At 42.3% G+C, this 19,574-nt stretch overlaps 1 protein-coding gene across 1 annotated transcript in view; it reads left to right on the forward strand.

The window, feature by feature from the left end:
* Nucleotides 1–19,574, forward strand: part of pamr1b (peptidase domain containing associated with muscle regeneration 1b) — an 83,427-nt gene that overhangs the window by 2,342 nt on the left and 61,511 nt on the right. Inside the window, exons 2-4 of the mRNA XM_077245535.1 lie at nt 3,645–3,821; nt 5,101–5,226; nt 12,013–12,127. Coding sequence (XP_077101650.1) covers nt 3,645–3,821; nt 5,101–5,226; nt 12,013–12,127 — 418 coding nt within the window. The remainder of the gene's footprint in view (nt 1–3,644; nt 3,822–5,100; nt 5,227–12,012; nt 12,128–19,574) is intronic.

Consider the following 19,574-nt stretch of genomic DNA (forward strand, 5'->3'; position numbering starts at 1 on the left):
CATATTCAGAAAGTTGCTTGTTTTCTGCAAGTACTACCCCAGAACTGCCAAAAACAATGCAATTATATATATATATTTTTAATCATGGAAATATGGAGTAATGAAGAAAATGTTTTTTGCAGTGAGGGAACTGAACCTATTATTTTGAAGGTATGCCTAGATGTCGTTTTGTAACATTGTAGCTTTAAATCTTAACTAGAAATCGGACAAGACCTACTTCGGCTAGACTGTCGGCATTACAATTCAATATATAAATACTTTGAAATTTATAACTATAATAAGAACATTACATTTAATTCTCTCCATGAGATAAACTGTATATCCTAAGCTCTGAAACTACTGTGGTCTTTTGCTAACACACTGCAACAGTTACAGACACACCTCCCACACTACTGTTCCCTGTTTTTCTGAAGTAAGCAAACACACACAAACATGAGGTCATCGGGCGATTAGATCCCAGCACTGGAATATTTTCTCTCTTCCATGTCCAATGTGTATAAAAGTGTATTTTGAATTTACTCAACCATGCAGGCTAAACTAATCATGGACGTTTTGTTGTTGTTGTTTTTCCCGTGTCTGTGTGGGTGTTAGGCTACAGTTTGTCGTGTAAACCCACAAAAATGTTGTTGTTCAGATAGTTTTTTGGGGGAGTTGGGGGTTGTGAAAGACTATAGTCAGCTGAGCAATGTTTTCATCCAGCTTGAGGAACATATAACTTGATTTATTGGTAAAGAAATGATTGGAAATAATTTCAAAACTAAAGCATCTCAAGATGTCTTTAACTACCTTTAGTCTTAAAACTACCTTTAAAGACTAAACAGCAACTGTTAATTTCATTATGTTCGCCAAAAGAATTCCAATGAATTCCTGAGACATCCCTCTGGAAATACCAAAGCAAAGCTGGCAAAGTTGTCTCAAAGCAACACTCAGGCTTTTCACTAAAGGCTTCACTTTACTGGTTCTCAAGAGGAGAATGAATCCACCGTAACACAACAAACAGCTGTTACCATGGAAAAATACCACAGTGTCTACAAGAGACAAAGCTCACAACTACATCATCTGACATCATACAGTATATAGCAGGAGTGGCCAGCCTGGAGGTTTCTCTCTGTCCCAAAACTTTCTGCAAAACTTCGGTTCCGACCCTGCTCCAACATTACCTTCCACATAATCCAGAATGCCTCGATTGACTGATTAAATTGTTGACTGTTTTATTAGGCTTGGAGGTGAACTCTGCAGGATGGTGGCCCTCCAGTAGCAGGGTTGATAGAAAGAAAGATCCTGATATAAAGCAAATACTGTAAAGGCAAATGCTGTAAATACTATAAAGTTATCTAAAATATGGTAAACAACAAGGACATTTAGTCTTGTTGTAAATTGTTGCCATTTAATTTACCTTACAAACACCTTTATGGATGCTTTGTGATTTGCTGAACTAACGTGTGCTTCTGAATAGTTGGCACCTATATTTTCCACTGACAGAAGTGGCAGCTTTTGCACGTAAGACATTCTGAACACCAACTGGGACTGAGTGGGTCGGCACTAGCAATAGGCAGAGTTGGCAGTTTCCCTAAGGCAGGGTGTCAAGATCAGTTCCTGGAGGGCCACAGACCTGCACAGTTTAGTTCCTACCCTAGTAGTTAGTAGTTTTCAAATAAGCCAAATCTCTTTTGTTGCTTCTGGTTCCGCTTAGCCCCAGGTCTCCTTGGTCACTGCTGGTTCCGCCCAGTCTCCCGATCCCTCCTCCTCTGACTACCCCTTCAAGCTCCTTGGCCCTGCCTTCGCTGGTCCCATCAAGCAGTCCTCCTCTGGTTCTGCCCAGCTCTGCCTCCTTCCCTCCAGCTCCACCATTGTCCTCACTTCCACTGGTTTCACCCCGATCCCATTAACCAGGGGTTCTGTTTGGCCCTCCAGTCCAGCGGTGTCATCCTGGGTCTTTGTCTCCTTGGTTCTGGCTCGGTTTCCACCTCTCCCACCTCAGCTTCAGTCGGTTGGGCTCCTGACTCCTCTCTCCGTCTGTTCCGCCATGGGTCTTCGTCATAATGACTCTGCTCTGGGTCTCCTCCCTTCCTCCACTCCCTCGTTGGCTGTTCTGCCAAAAGGGAATAATAAACACTTAATAAAAAGAATGTTAGTAAAAAGCCCACAAACATTAGAAACACATTAAGTGAAGTTCAAATGGTTTCCACTTTAAGTTCATAGAATTCTTTATTGCTTTCAGTTACCTTTAAAAAAGTGCTGCTCATTGTCTATAAGTGTTGTTAATTGTTAGTTCATGGTAACTAATGCATTAACAGATGATAAAAATTAAAGATATTAATATTTAGTAATGCATTAGTATATGTGCTATAAGTGTCATGGTTAGTTCAGATGAAGATGATGAAAAAGGTGAAAACAGGTTTCTATGAACAAAATGTACTTTAATAAAACAAACTCAGGTAATCCAAATGCGAGAATGCAGCGTAACAGTGTTTCTACATACAAACAGTACCAGACACTGAAGTGATCAAAAAGAGGATGTAGCAATGTTCCGGGAAGAAGGAGGCGGGAACCGGCGAACAATCAATATATACTTTATTTCAAATAAAATAAACAAACTAAAATACCGCCAGCAGCCCCTCGCGGACGACTGCTGGCTAAAATAAAACACAAAAACCTAACACAACTAAAACACAGGCCTGTTCCTCTCTCGATCATTAATGTCGTCGCTCCCCCTTTATGCTTCCGCTCCTCCGTGAGAGATGCGAGACCGGTGTGCTAAACAGGTGTTGCTCATTAGCAATCGCACCACCGGCCTCGCACCGTTCTCTCACGTCCCTCGGCCGTCCCTAACCACAGAGGAACTTAGGCCTAGTCCACACGGACACGGGTATTTTTTAACCGGAGTTTTTCCTCCTGCATTTAAAAAAAAAATCCCGTTCACACATGCTCAGTTTCAAAAAAATCTCTGTCTACATGAACACGCTATCAAGCGCTGTCAAGATGAACACATCGGCGCACAATCTGACGTCAAACACAGTGGATAACAGCGCACACTTTGATGTCGCAAGGCAAAACCCCCGGTTTTACTGTCTACACAACAACACTGCAACCGGCGTTTCTGAATATCCTCACCCTGGCAGGGAATTTCAAAAATGTTCGCTTTCAGTGACCTGATACTGCGTTTCCGTGTGGACGAACGGCCGAACCGTGTAAAAAAAAAAAGAAAAGAAGTACTGTTATAAAAATAACCGTGTCCGTGTGGACAAGGCCTCAAATACACAGTGATGATGAGACAATGACAAACAGCTGTGATGATTAATGAGTGTCCATGACAACTAACGATTAGCAGGAATCTAGCAACAATGGAAACATAGGAAACAGTAGAACTAACGAATGCAAACTAAAAGTCCATGAACAAAACTAAGCACACAGAACGTGACAGAAAGTTAACATTAACAAAGATTAACTAATGCTGTATACTGATCTTGTTCCTTGTTAAAGTTTTTGTTAATTAATGCAACAATTACCATTAACAAATAGAACTTTATTGTAAAGTTAAAAGGGCATATTTATTTTGATTATAATGTGCATTACTGTCCTTTGATAAACACATTGTGTGTCATCAGTATGTTCTGGCTATGATATTGTACTTTGCTTGTTAGATTACAGGTTCCTGTACAGCTACTGTCCAGGGCCCGAGTGGAGTGTGATGTGCAGGGGATGCTGTGAATATGATGTCATCCACTGTAAATGTCCTCTTCAGGGGTATCCTGTAGGGTACGCAGTGCCATGCTGTCGTAATGCTGTAAATGAATGTGATCCCTGCATCATACATCCAGGTGAGCAGATAACACACAAACACGTTTGCAGATATTTCTCAATTTTCTCTTCTTGTGATGCATGTCTTGGTTTTTCACTCCTAATCGCTTCAGTTGATCCTATATTTTTAATAATTCTGCAGCTCAAAAGCAATCAAACACCTGGCAGAAATATACATCGTATATATGTTTTTCGGTCCATCTTGGTTTATGATGTGTTGATTTTGCTAACATTTTTCTCTGGAACCTTGTAAATAAGGAAAAGAGTCAGTGCATTCCTTCCATTTGGATTTAATGGTTAAAGGATTTTTTTTCCCCCTGAGCAATAATGTTTGTCACATTCTTGACTGTGCGATGTCTATAAAGGATTTTACAGCAACAGGAAAATCAATGGTCTGGTGTTAAAAAATGTCTGTACATGCGAGCAGCCATATGTTTGTAATCTAAAAAAAAAATGCCTGAGCTGCTGTTTACAGTCAAAAATGTGGATTCAGGCTCTGTCTCAGAATTTACCCAGACTGTATCAGGAGGTATCATAGGCACTCCTAAGTGTCAGATTTTGCTGTATTCTGAAATGTATTGGCCAAAATGTGAGGCAGCAGTACATGTTGTAACGGGGTGGTTCAGGGAAGACAGAAGCTGAAGATATAATCCAAAACGTACTTTAATCCAAAGACAGGGAGACAGGCAAACAGGTGCGACAGCGTGAGTGTATCACACAAACATGAAGCGTTTACCACAAACAATACCGGACACTGAACTGAAGACAGACAGGAACTAAATACACAGAGATGATTGATACGAATGACAGGCAGCTGTGAGGGAGCTAATCAGTGTCCAAGGTAACAGATTGTGGCGGGAAACAGACAGGGAATCACACGTGAAAACTCAAAACAAACTGAAAGTCAAAAGAGTCTAATGGTGACATGTATCATTCATACAAGACATCTCATAATTTATTATGACGAGTTTTGCAGTTTGCTTTGCAGTTTTGCTGATAATGCCAATTTGAAGAATAATTCCAGTTCATTACAGCCTAATAAGACTAGATACAACGTCAGTACTATAACCCTACGATTCCACCATGGAGTGTATTAAAGGTCACACCACATGTAGAACACATCATTCTGTGTGTTCTGTTAATATTACTGGCCATCTCCCAAATGACGAACGGTGGTTGCATCTTTGTGTTATAGAAAACAAACAAGCTCTTTGCATCTTCTTTGCTAGTTCATTTGAACTCAATCCCAATCTTCAATGCCTCATTCTAAATCTAGGGCTTTTGCCTTTTCCATTTCAGGCTGCAGCATATTTGAGAACTGCAAGCGCTGTAACAACGGCACATGGGGCCCAAGGGACGATTTCTTTGTAAAAGGGCAGTACTGTGCAGAGTGTCGCCCAGGTTGGTCCGGTGGGGATTGTTTAAGTAAGTTCTTTACAATCTACAGTGTTCATGCATTCAGAGTAATGACAGATTTAAAATTCATCTGGGAATTTCTTTCTCTGGAACATGACTGTGAAATACTCAGTCTTAGCTTGCTTGTTTAAAGAGGACTTGTGAAATGCTTATATTTTAATTCAGATTTTCCTGTATCAGTAATCAGCCAGCTTACCCAGATAAGTAAGGCATAATGTACATCCAGCCTGTTGCTATCTCAGAATAAACCCCCGACAGGGTAATCAGGATCAGGTCTTCCATCAGCCTGAAGGGGGTTTATTCTGAGATAACAACAGGTTGGATGTACATTATCCCTAGTGTTGTTTTTGGTGGCCTGTTTTAATTTTAGTGTAATCTTTGTGTCAAGCTGTCATTTTAGTTTTTATTAGTTTTAGTCATGTTCATACTCTTTTTAGTCTAGGCAAGGTTCAATTGACTAAAAGTCTAACCATTTTAGTCTTATTTTGGTCAGAATTATCCATGACTATTTTCGTCTACTTTTAGTCAACGAAAACTGTTGACATTTAGTCTAGTTTTAGTCAATGAAAATTTTAATTTAATCTCTTTTTAGGAATGCAATTCTATTTAACCAAGTCAATGTAGTATAAGTACCTAGTAGTATAGACAAAACCCAAATTTTCTTTTAGCCAAACCCTCTTCAGACAAGGTTATCTTGTTATATTATGTTACCTTACAGACTCAAGAATACATCCATTCCAGACACGGAAGATGCTCTGATTTGAATTTACAACATATTTATTTTACCAACCAAACATGTTAGAAGTACACACATGATGAAATTAAAGTTTTCCCAAATGTCATTTCTTCTTTTTCTCCCAAAGACTAAGCCCGGCTGGTCAGCCATCTGTCCCTTTCTCTGTGTCAGACTTAACTTTGTTTTTTGTCGTTTACGTGTGTATGTGGTGCGTATTTTTCCCCGTACCCATGTTAACAGGTTCGAGCGTTCACACTGCACGCGGATGCGGTCCGGCAATGTGTTCCAGGAGTGGTGTGTGTACAGCAGTGAAGAGATCGTTTCCGCATCGAGCCTATTTCTGCTGCGCTGCACGCGCTGAATTAAAGTGACAGCGCATGGTTCGTGGTCAGAATGAAAACGGATTTTGGCATGAAAATATAGTATTCTCACCATAAATCAATCCTTTCCAGAAAAACGCTGAGTTTTTTTGTAAATTGTTGCAGGCAAAAATCCTTGATTATGCGGCCCATTTTCTTAAAAAATGCGATGGAATATGCGGGATATTTATGCAATTTTATGCGATCAAATTGCTGGAACTTGCACAAATTGCGGGAACTTGCAAAAACTGCGGTTTGATGAAAAAGAGAAAAAAAAGTGATTCCCCAACACCTTGTTCTCACTAGGCTTCTACCTTAATGTAAAGACTCATTTCTTATTACTTACTATGATAAGCAAGCAGACTACATCACAGAAAGTGCTGGCATATTTAAGTTCTCATCTTGTTTTATTTCAGACCTTAATAAACACATCAAACTTACAAAACATTGAGGAGTCAAGTTCTGTAGCTTTACAAAAGGAATATGCTACAACTTCTGTAAAAATTAATAAACAAAATATAAAAAATGAACTTTGCTCCTGTTTTACAGCTTTTCGATGATGTTCGTGTCGCGTAATTACGTCACTTCATAACGTTCACATGGCAACATGGGGAAATGGCTGTTCTTGTGTGAAGTAAACGCAAAATTTTTCAACTTTCTGCTAAGATATATGTGACTTTTTTTGCAACGAAAATGCAAGGATTATGAAATCATGCAAGCCCGCATATTTTGCATGGAAATCGTCAATTTTTTGCGGCGAAAGTGCAGCGTATATGATAAATATGCGGACTTTGGCTGATTATGCACTAAATCAGGTGATCGCATAATCGCGTTTTTCTGGAAGGACTGATAAATGCAATTAATATTAATTATACTATTATTTTTCACAGTCATTTTCTTTTTAACTTTAAGCCCGTGGTAATTAAATCAAGGAAAACTACACAGTACCTCAACAACGCGTCATAATGGATGTAGTACTCCTCTCTTCGTGGAGGTGGAAAACAAGTTATTTGTGACCCACAATATTTCTTGTAAAAAATCATTTCTTGCTGTTTTTGTCAATTGAATGTTTTAGTTTAAAATGTATGCAATTTTAACATAAGTAGGCCAACATGTTTAAATGTTTTGCCACTTGCTTAAGTAACTTATAATAGAAATCTATATAGATTTAATAATTGTATATATAATCTATATACAAATAGAATCGCAATGCTGAAACATTTTTGTATTATTTTATAAAAGCTGATCGCTGATAATAAAAATATTGATTTGAAATAAAAAATAGAGAATAAATGTTGTGTTTGTAGTACAGCCGTAGCAGGGGCACCGTTGGAAATGTTGGGTCCTATGAAAGAATATGAGGTTGGGCCCCCTACTGCACCTATTCCATTAATAAAATCGATCTCTGGAGGCCCCAAAATTGTGTGGGCCCTTAGAATCGTCCTAACTTTTCCCCCCTTAGCGGCGCCCCTGAGCCGTAGATCAGTTGCGCACTGCAAACGCAGCATATGTGAAAGCACAATAGAGCGCGCTGCTCCTGCGTTACTTACACACCGCAACACGCACCGCATACGCACTACACACGGAGTGTGTGTGAAACAGGCGTAACTCACACAGATGCATCTTCTAAATAACGCTGCGAGTGTGGCTTGAGGAAGTGATGTTGTCTGATGCAGCCCCTGAAGTGAGACACAGTTAACAGAAATACTGCAAAATAATAACGCGACTAAACGAGACGAAATAACGTTATAACATTTTGTCTCGTCTTGTTTCGGTCAACGAAAATGAAGAAACATTTTAGCATACTTTTTATTCTGTAAACCACATTTAGTCTCGTTTTTATTCGTCAACAATATTGCATTATACATTTAATTATATTCATCGTCACATGACCAGCATTTACATTGCGTCTCGTTTTCGTCACGTGATAAAGGTTCGTTGACGACGATATTTAGTCTTGATTTTCGTTGACGAAAGCAACACTAATTATCGCGCTTATAACACAAATACTTGCCACTTAAGCAGAGCCGGTCCAAGCCTTTTGGGGGCCCTAAGCAGAATTTGATCTTGGGGCCCCTCCCACTACGCAAAGTCACCTGAGCTTGACGATTATTGACACAGATGTCGCGCAATAATGATACATTATAAATGAATACATTGAGGTTATGTATTAATACAAAATAAATACTTAATAAAAAATAGATGCCTACTTAAATAAAAAAGTTGTAACTTTTACTTTACTCTTTTACTAACTCTTTGAAACTTCTTAAAACAAACTGTCTCAAAACATATAAAATAAATTATTTGCTAAAATAATGACAAAACTGAGAAATCAGAAACATAATAAGAGCAAGGGTTCAACAATGAAAATTATTGTTGAAAACTGTAAAAATATTATTATTTCTCAACTGTCTCAATACAGTGTAACTGTCCTCAAAATCTTTTTTATTATTACTATTATTGTAACAGACTTTGTTGGATTGTACATGACAGAATCCAACAAAGTCTGTTAACGTTACTATAATACCGGTAATGATGTCCTGGCGCTCGTTGTATGCAATCTATTTTTCCCCTCTGGGCTTGCCGTAGATAGGAATGGGTCGCGCGCACTTGGTACTGGAGTGTCGCGGGTTTTTGAAGTTAGTGATCTGTGCTGCGTCCCAATTCGCCTACTTATACTACGCCCTAAAAGTATGTACTCTTTTTGTGAAGAAAAAGTACATACTTTTGAGTATGTAGCAAAAGAGTATGCAAGCTTTGGGACATACTACTTTGTCATCTTTAACGGACAGCTCTGTCGCGTGCATCTCCATAAACTGCCCTGTCAATCATCTCGTCACAGTTAAAATCCTCCATTCAATCTAATATAATTTCTTACCGTTTCGGAGAGAAATGTAGTAGCTCGTTCATCTGCCAGTCGTGTGTCTTTCATGCGGAGACTCTCACTCTCCTCATGTGTTTGCAATTTGAATGTAAAGATGCATTTAAAATTTAATGGCTAAACGTATCTTTACAAAACTTCACAATGCTGCTGCAGATGCAATACAACGTAGCCAACATTGAATAAATAAATTTTCGTCAGGTTAGATACTGATAATTAATCACTTAAACCCCTTTATCTAAACCTCTCTACACAACCGCCAGACTCGCGCGCTGTGCCATGTCTGTAGTTTTTTAACACTTTTCACTCGTGTTTGTAGTTCTAACCGAATCCTCGTCCAACGCGCGATGGGTTGTGGGCAATATCAGCCGTTAGCGTGTTCACGGATCTGCACTTCGGATTCTGACCGGATACAGTAGACCATCCGGGTATCTTTGAAACACTCATTTCAACATACTACGATTTGGGACGAACTAGTTCTATTTTCGAATACTATTAAGGACGGATAGTATGCGAATTGGGACGCAGCACTGATGTGTGGTATAATAAAGTGGAGAAGAGTTCAAACTGCTATGTTTATTATTTATTCAAACTGCTACCCTTACACCTAGAAGGTTAAGTTCCCCCGCGGCTATTTTCTCCAACTTAAACCGATACCGTGACTATGCGCAGTTGCGCACGACTTGTCTATGCACTCGCGAGGTGTCTAGATTATGCGCATGACTTAAACGCTGGCAGACACAGCAGCAGTTGTTGGCAGGTATATTGATCATGAAATCAGAATTGTCTTGTATTGAATTATTCATTCATTTATTCATATTCATTCATTCATTTTTGTCACTTGTTTAAGTCATCGAAATAATTATTTTTTTTAAACTCGATTGGGGGCCAGGGGGCCCCAAGCAACCGCTTAGTTCGCTTATGCCTCGGGCCGGCCCTGCACGTAAGTTAACAATTAGACATGAAATATTGATCTGAGTTGAGATATTTTATTAGGTCTTTAAACTCAAAGCTTCACGGAGAGAGCATTTTCAGCGCCGCAAGTAAAAACTAGACGAATATTTAAGAGAGATGTTATACAGTCATACCACTTATTACACAGCATTTTGCCACATAAATAATTATCCAGATAAGAGATATAGATTTCAGATTAAGCTGTTTTAAAATAGTACCTGTTTTCATCTTATAATCCAACAGTGTACAAAACAATACTCACAAAATGGCAGCAGCTGTGTTTGTATAAGACAAGAGAGAGCGAGTCCACGATACTGGATGGCATAATTAAATAACTACATGCAAAATATTGATTTGACTGAGTTTTAATATTTTATTATTTCACCAAATGCAAAACTTCCACAAAGAAAAATAGGAATATATTTTCCAAGCACTAGGAATAACTTATGAATATAATAGCTGCTACCTTCAGGAACCCACTTGACCCTGCGTTTCTGTTTTCAGTGGTTGTTATCTGGGAGTAGCATACCGCTGGATAGCACTATTGACCAATCAGAATCAAGTATTCCAAAGAGCCGTGAAATAAACTACATTATTCTTAATCTCTTGGCTCATATTCACACTCACCGGCTGAGATGTAAAAACATTCAAATCTTCCATATGGAGCAGCTTTAAGGCTGATTCACACGCACCAATGCTGCCAATCACCAGATTAGTATGTCACTTCTCAGACATTCCACAACCTAACAAACACAGACTAAACATGTTCAGCTGGCGAAAAACAAGCGCCGAGCAATGCGGACAGGAGCAACACATTGATTTGACAAAACTTGACAAACGTCCCCTCCAAAGGGAGTCAATCTCTCCAAACAGAAAACACCTTGTTTGTAGTCCTGCCATTATTTCTGTAACATGGGCTAGCTATTCACCACATTTACATAATGTCATCTGCTGGCTACTTTGCCTCGCCATCAAACAAAGGTAGTTATATATCTGGGAAGAGTTTATCACTATGTCAGGTAAACGCTGTTTTGTTTTTCACTGTCAGGGAAAAACATTATTTCATGGGTATGAGGAGTTGAAGAATCAGTGGTTAATTTATGTTTAACACTATTCTTCAGCACTACAACCTTTTTTTGTGTTCTCATAAATTTTCTAACTACTTAACTACTGCTTTCTGAACCCTGCAGTTCGATGCAGGGCACTCTGTTGATCAACATACAGTTTTTACAGTGATGTAGAGAAAGGACACGGTTATAAGGGGGTGGTGATGGCGCAGTGGATAAGACACATACCTTTGGTGTGAGAGACCCGGGTTCGAATCCACTGTGAGACACCAATGTGTCCCTGAGCAAGACACTTAACCCCTAGTTGCTCCAGAGGCGTGCGACCTCTGAAATATAGCAATTGTAAGTCGCTTTGGATAAAAGCGTCAGCTAAATGATGTTTAGCTGTAAATGATGTAATGATGTAAATGTTATAACATCACTTCTGAAATGTAAGAGAGGTAGAAAATAATAAATTAGCACTGTGAAAAGTCCTGTACAAGGTGGTTTGAGTCGATCAGCTTGTCCTTCTTGACTGTCGTTATCGGACTCAAACTGATACAGCAAAACTGACGTCATAGTTAGCTTAGTTACAGTAGTGTTTACAATGCCTCCGGATACTCGCTGGTGAGGGGTGTTATGTTTCCGACACCCGCATTAAGCAGTAGACCAATCGCAACAGAATGGGGGCAGCTGACCAATCAGAGCAGAGTTTTAAACGTGTAATGTTTTTGTACCTGGACAGTTCATAAAGTTGGGTATTTTGCTTTCAATGTGCACATTTGACATCAATTTGACTGACTATGTCTCCTTTTTGAGCATGTGGAGGGATGATTCATAAGAGGCAGGGTCACCTGGTGCTGGAGAGTTACCCAAACAATGCTCGCTGTGAGTGGACACTAAAAGTGGACCGGCCTTATACCATTGATCTGAGGTGAGAGGAGAACTAATATTACACACACACACTGTTTTTCCATGTTTTATGGGACTTTCCATAGACATAATGATTTTTATACTGTACAAACTATTCCTCTGGTACTCTTCGGTCATTTGACCAAAAGATTTTACATTTGTTTTTTGTTTAGAATTTTTTTCTTCATTGGAATGGTATGAAACTTGGTAGAGGTTTTGGCACTTGCTATGTGAAAAAATAAATAATCATGAACATGATTCAAACAGGTTAAATGGTCACACTTGTTCTCTTCGCAGTCAAAAATGACCGCATAGGAAATTAATGGGAGAAGAATTTCACCTAGTGAAAACCTTTGGTACTGCGGCCAAATAAAATATTACTTAAAGCTAATTCTTTGATATATCAGGCTCAAATTTTGAACACAACTTGTTTAGATTTATGTCTTTGATTTTCTCACAGTTTTAGAGTAAAACATGTTTTTGGAAATATATATCTAAAATATTTTTCATAATAATAAACGTTAAATTCGGTAACTTTTTTACATTCACTTTAAAAAACTTTTTTCACTTCAGCAATAATTTTCCAAGGGTCATCTTTGAAAAGAGATCAAACTTAGAGATCAAAGTCTGTGCTCTAAGTAATTCAAGATTTACGACAGATTCAGTTGGAAATTAAATTTTTGGGTCTTTGCTCAAAAAGTGAATAAATGGATTAGAAATACAGCGGAAATATAATTTAGTACCACAAAATCCACTAAAAACACAAAATATTTAATAAAAAACATTATCAAACTAGGATATAGTACATTAATTTCATTGAAATAAAATAAAAAAAACTGTAATTTTTGACCGCCTCGCGAAGAGGACCAGAGGGCTATATATATTTTAACCCTAAACCTACCCATCATAGAATACTTGTTGGGACATTTTTTCCACAACTTACATTAAAAAACACCTGACCAATTTACTTGGTCTTACTCCTATCTGTCACGGTGGGTTGCAGGAAGGCAGACGGAGACGAGGATATATTTCCTAAACGAAGGTTTAATTGTAATTAAACACAGGACGGCAGAACAGGTAGCAACACTTACACTAAATAAGACGGAGATCGGACAAACACTGATTGAACAGATGGAACTTAAATACAAACACAGATGACACTGATTAATAGAACACAGGTGATACAGATGACGATGATGACTAAACAGGTGACACACTGAACTGATAATGACTGTAACCATGGATACAAAGGAGTGGTGGGAAAAGAACAAAGGAGAACAGGAACCAAACAAAATACAAACTGAAAGTCCAAACAAACACTGACACGTGACACTATCTTTCTAGTGAGCTGTTTTGGTTACACTTTGTTTTATGGTGACGTAGTTACATTGTACTTAATCAGATAAGTACAGAGTAATATTAATTAACTACATGTATTTACTATAGAGTTAGGGTTTGATTTAAGGTTAGTTACTTGTAATTGTGCATAATTTACTGTTATTACTATAATAAGTACATGTAGTAACCTGTAACTACGTAACTTTAAATTAAAGTGTTATCACAGTTTTTTTTTTTAATTAAACAAAATAACTATCTTTAAGCTCAAAACATTATACCATAAATGAATTCTCTTTGACAGACTTATGGAACACAGCAGCCTCTGACATGCTCAAACAAGACTTCGCAACCTTATGTTTTTAGTGCAAATGACAGTTTACAATCCTAATGATTATCTCGGATTCTGCACTGGGAGCCTATAGCTCTTACTGAACCAAACCAGCATCTGTGTATAATGCAAATGAACAAAGAATGTACAAAAACGTACATATTTGTAAGTTTAGAAAGATGTAGAAATGTACAATATGGACTTATTGACAGCATCGAAAAACATAAACAGTTTGATGTGTTTACAGCTGTAAAAGTGAAAAAAATTACAAATGCTGCTAATAACTTTAAATACAACACACCTGTATATAGATATTTTTGAGCCCCTTATCCCTCCCCTATCTCTAAACCCAATCCTAACCATATTATTTTTTACAATATGAAAGTCTTATCCTGATCCACTGATATCTCTTTGAGCATATATCACCCGAAATATGATATGTCACAGTTTCTCGTAAGTCTCCACGCAGAGGAGAATGGCAAGCTACACAACTTATCGTTCCTTACTCATGAAAACAAAGTTACATACAAAAAATTTTCTGAAGACACTCGAGCCAAAGCCTTAGAGAAACCTCAAAGTGCACCTCATAGACCTTTGAAATAGCATCTTTTACCCAATGTAATATTCTTTGCTTGACACAAAACCTTTGCTACGACCACCAAAACAAAGAAACAATTAGCAAAACTTATGAAATCTTTCATTCTTCTGTGACAAAGGTTGGAGGAGAAGAACTGCAGTGTGGTTTTTCAACAACTTGAGCAACCTTGACTACATTGGGAGCAAAATCCATACAGGAGGAGCTCACGGATAAAGCATGTAAATCTCTAATTTTCTAAACCGGGCTTGGCAACTCTGGCCCTCGAGACCCATATCTGTGCCTCTACTGGAAGCTGACCATCTGGAACGGAGCCCTGAAATGACACAACAGTAGGGGATATCCGACATATGGTCTGGTCTAACACAAGGGGCCCGATGTGAGCAACAGGAGCCCCACCTGTCATAATTACAGGGCCATAAACACCCAAGTTATGGCCTGACTCTCATACTCTGAAGGTAAAGTTACATGAAATGTGAACTACTCAAGTTAAGACTTTTAAGCATCCTGATCACAATGTACTGAAAGAGAGCAAAGGATTGCTGTCGGTCCCATGTTTTACTACATTTCCAACTAACTTTGGATACAATTAACATCAGATATCCAACTGTTACAGTGGTGAAGTTAGAGGCAGCCAGGAGAGATTGGAAGAGAGCAAGATAAATCTGTTGGCTTGCTTATCATAGCTTCATGTTCCAACATCGGATCCCCAAAATCCAAACCCATGTGGTGTCTCGACAGCTGTTCTTTCATCCTGAAATTCTCAGACGGTATGATAGCCTACACTATTAAGAGTGGCCTGAGCATGTTGAACACCCAAGTTCTTATCACACTTATCATGTGTGTCTTCAGTCATAATAAAGTGATGACAAGAAACCACAAACGTACAGAATTGCATCGGGTTCAGGCTGAAGAGTAATAATCCACTTGATGTGGGTCGCTTAAAATACTGAATCCGGAGAATAAGAAAATAGAAAATAAACATATAGCAGATTGATCGCCTTCCTGAGAAGATTAATCTGAAGAAAATCTGAGTGGAGATGGCTGTCACGGGTTGCTTTTGTAGAGAATTCAATGGTAGATGCGTGATGCAGATTGATTGTATGAATGATATAGACTTAAAACACACAAAGAGAAAACACAAGCAATACACAAATCTATGTAACATTAACACAAGACAATGAACAGAAGGGGCAGAGGGCTTAAATATGCAAGGCTAGGTGATTAACAAGACGAACAATAGGTGTGGTGGGGTGTGCTACCTGTGGAGGCAAGGTGGAGCCAGAGCAACTGCAGTCCATGGTGGATCGAAGGGCCGAGGCGGAGTCTGGGGATTGGAGGGTTGAGGTGGAGCCCGATCGACTGCAGTCCGTGGTGGATCGAAGGGCCGAGGAGGAGTCTGGGGATTGGAGGGTTGAGCTGGAGCCAGAGCGACTGCAGTCCATGGTGGATTGAAGGGGCGAGGAGGAGTCTGGGGATTGGAGGGTTGAGGTGGAGCCAGAGCGACTGCAGTCCGTGGTGGATCGAACGGCCGAGGGGGAGTCTGGGGATTGGAGGGTTGAGCTGGAGCCAGATCGACTGCAGTCCGTGGTGGATCGAAGGGCCGAGGAGGAGTCTGGGGATTGGAGGGTTGAGGTGGAGCCAGAGCGACTGCAGTCCATGGTGGATTGAAGGGGCGAGGAGGAGTCTGGGGATTGGAGGGTTGAGGTGGAGCCAGAGCGACTGCAGTCCATGGTGGATCGAAGGGCCGAGGAGGAGTCTGGGGACTGGAGGGTTGAGGTGGAGCCAGAGCGACTGCAGTCCGTGGTGGATCGAAGGGCCGAGGAGGAGTCTGGGGACTGGAGGGTTGAGGTAGAGCCAGAGCGACTGCAGTCCATGGTGGATCGAAGGGCCGAGGAGGAGTCTGGGGACTGGAGGGTTGAGGTAGAGCCAGAGCGACTGCAGTCCTTGGTGGATCGAAGGGTCGAGGAGGAGTCTGGGGACTGGAGGGTTGAGGTCGAGCCAGAGCGACTGCAGTCCGTGGTGGATCAAAAGGGCCGAGGAGGATTCTGGGGATTGGAGGGTTGAAGTGGAGCCAGAGCGACTGCAGTCCGTGGTGGATCGAAGGGCCGAGGAGGAATCTGGGGAGTGGAGGGTTGAGGTGGAGCCAAAGCGACTGCAGTCCATGGTGGATCGAAGGGCCGAGGAGGAGTCTGGGCATTGGAGATTTGAGGTGGAGCCAGAGCGACTGCAGTCCATGGTGGATCGAAGGGCCGAGGAGGAGTCTGGGGATTGGAGGGTTGAGGTGGAGCCAGAGCGACTGCAGTCCGTGGTGGGTAGAAGGGCCGAGGAGGAGTCTGGGAATTGGAGGGTTGAGGTGGAACCAGATCGACTGCAGTCCGTGGTGGATCGAAGGGCCGAGGAGGAGTCTGGGGACTGGAGGGTTGAGGTGAAGCCAGAGCGACTGCAGTCCATGGTGGATTGAAGGGGCGAGGAGGAGTCTGGGGATTGGAGGGTTGAGGTGGAGCCAGAGCGACTCCAGTCCGTGGTGGATCGAAGGGCGAGGAGGAGTCTGGGGACTGGAGGGTTGAGGTGGAGCCAAAGCGACTGCAGTCCATGGTGGATCGAAGGGCCGAGGAGGAGTCTGGGTATTGGAGGGTTGAGGTGAAGCCAGAGCGACTGCAGTCCATGGTGGATTGAAGGGGCGAGGAGGAGTCTGGGGCTTGGAGGGTTGAGATGGAGCCAGAGCGACTGCAGTCCGTGGTGGATCGAAGGGCCGAGGAGGAGTCTGGGGACTGGAGGGTTGAGGTGGAGCCACAGCGACTGCAGTCCATGGTGGATCGAAGGGCCGAGGAGGAGTCTGGGGATTGGAGGGTTGAGGTGGAGCCAGAGCGACTGCAGTCCGTGGTGGATCGAAGGGCCGAGGAGGAGACTGGGGACTGGAGGGTTGAGGTGGAGCCAAAGCGACTGCAGTCCATGGTGGATCGAAGGGCCGGGGAGGAGTCTGGGGATTGGAGGTTTGAGGTGGAGCCAGAGCGACTGCAGTCCATGGTGGATCGAAGGGCCGAGGAGGAGTCTGGGTATTGGAGGGTTGAGGTGGAGCCAGAGCGACTGCAGTCCATGGTGGATCGAAGGGCCGAGGAGGAGTCTGGGGATTGGAGGGTTGAAGTGGAGCCAGAGCGACTGCAGTCCGTGGTGGATCGAAGGGCCGAGGAGGAATCTGGGGAGTGGAAGGTTGAGGTGGAGCCAAAGCGACTGCAGTCCATGGTGGATCGAAGGGCCGAGGAGGAGTCTGGGCATTGGAGATTTGAGGTGGAGCCAGAGCGACTGCAGTCCATGGTGGATCGAAGGGCCGAGGAGGAGTCTGGGGATTGGAGGGTTGAGGTGGAGCCAGAGCGACTGCAGTCCGTGGTGGGTAGAAGGGCCGAGGAGGAGTCTGGGAATTGGAGGGTTGAGGTGGAACCAGATCGACTGCAGTCCGTGGTGGATCGAAGGGCCGAGGAGGAGTCTGGGGACTGGAGGGTTGAGGTGAAGCCAGAGCGACTGCAGTCCATGGTGGATTGAAGGGGCGAGGAGGAGTCTGGGGATTGGAGGGTTGAGGTGGAGCCAGAGCGACTCCAGTCCGTGGTGGATCGAAGGGCGAGGAGGAGTCTGGGGACTGGAGGGTTGAGGTGGAGCCAAAGCGACTGCAGTCCATGGTGGATCGAAGGGCCGAGGAGGAGTCTGGGTATTGGAGGGTTGAGGTGAAGCCAGAGCGACTGCAGTCCATGGTGGATTGAAGGGGCGAGGAGGAGTCTGGGGCTTGGAGGGTTGAGATGGAGCCAGAGCGACTGCAGTCCGTGGTGGATCGAAGGGCCGAGGAGGAGTCTGGGGACTGGAGGGTTGAGGTGGAGCCACAGCGACTGCAGTCCATGGTGGATCGAAGGGCCGAGGAGGAGTCTGGGGATTGGAGGGTTGAGGTGGAGCCAGAGCGACTGCAGTCCGTGGTGGATCGAAGGGCCGAGGAGGAGTCTGGGGACTGGAGGGTTGAGGTGGAGCCAAAGCGACTGCAGTCCATGGTGGATCGAAGGGCCGGGGAGGAGTCTGGGGATTGGAGGTTTGAGGTGGAGCCAGAGCGACTGCAGTCCATGGTGGATCGAAGGGCCGAGGAGGAGTCTGGGTATTGGAGGGTTGAGGTGGAGCCAGAGCGACTGCAGTCCATGGTGGATCGAAGGGCCGAGGAGGAGTCTGGGGATTGGAGGGTTGAGGTGGAGCCAGAGCGACTGCAGTCCGTGGTGGGTAGAAGGGCCGAGGAGGAGTCTGGGAATTGGAGGGTTGAGGTGGAACCAGATCGACTGCAGTCCGTGGTGGATCGAAGGGCCGAGAAGGAGTCTGGGGATTGGAGGGTTGAGGTGAAGCCAGAGCGACTGCAGTCCATGGTGGATTGAAGGGGCGAGGAGGAGTCTGGGGATTGGAGGGTTGAGGTGGAGCTGTGGGATCCACTAGCCAAGGCAGAGGTGATGACTGTAGCCGTTCGTCAAATGTCTGTAAAATGTATTCAGTTTATGTCTCAGTTGTTAAAGTCTTTTTATAATAATAATAATGCATTTTATTTAATGGCACCTTTCATAACACCCAAGGTCACCTCACAAGCAATATACAGGTCAATGCATAAGACAAAACGCACAACAAGTCGTACAGAATAAGTGCAGTAAAGTCTCAATAAAACGTTATAAAAAAGCCTGTTTAAAAAGATGTCTTAAGACACCTTTTTAAAGTCAACAAGCACTCGCTATTGCGAACATCAGTGGGAAGAGAGTTCCATAGGCATAGGTTTTATGTTTATACAAACATTTGAAGATGCTAAGAGTTTTGCTGAAAAAAAAAACATTTGAAAATGACAAGACGATTCTTCTTCTAGTTATGTTTAATCCGTCATGTAAACAATACAGAACTTGTCTAAAATATGTGAGCAGTATGCCCATACAGGTTATTCTGAACAAATGCAAGTGCATAAATCACACCATATAAAGACTCTTAGAGGTCTTTATAAATTAAAATAATCTATTTGAGGCAGCCGGTAGAGCCCTTAGAGCCCTCCCCAGCTCTGCAGCGCCCCATAAATTTCCAATGTAAATCTGTGGTGAAAAACGGAACTGCAGCGCACTCTCATAAAGAGTCATTGGGGCAGATTTCTGGCTGCCCCACTTCTTTTCACGTGACCTTACGTAAACCTTGTTTATCAGTCCA

Source organism: Siphateles boraxobius, unplaced genomic scaffold, assembly GCF_051911475.1.
Source record: "Siphateles boraxobius isolate OS27281-9 unplaced genomic scaffold, OSU_SipBor_1 102, whole genome shotgun sequence".
In the NCBI taxonomy this organism is placed as follows: Eukaryota; Metazoa; Chordata; class Actinopteri; order Cypriniformes; family Leuciscidae; genus Siphateles; species Siphateles boraxobius.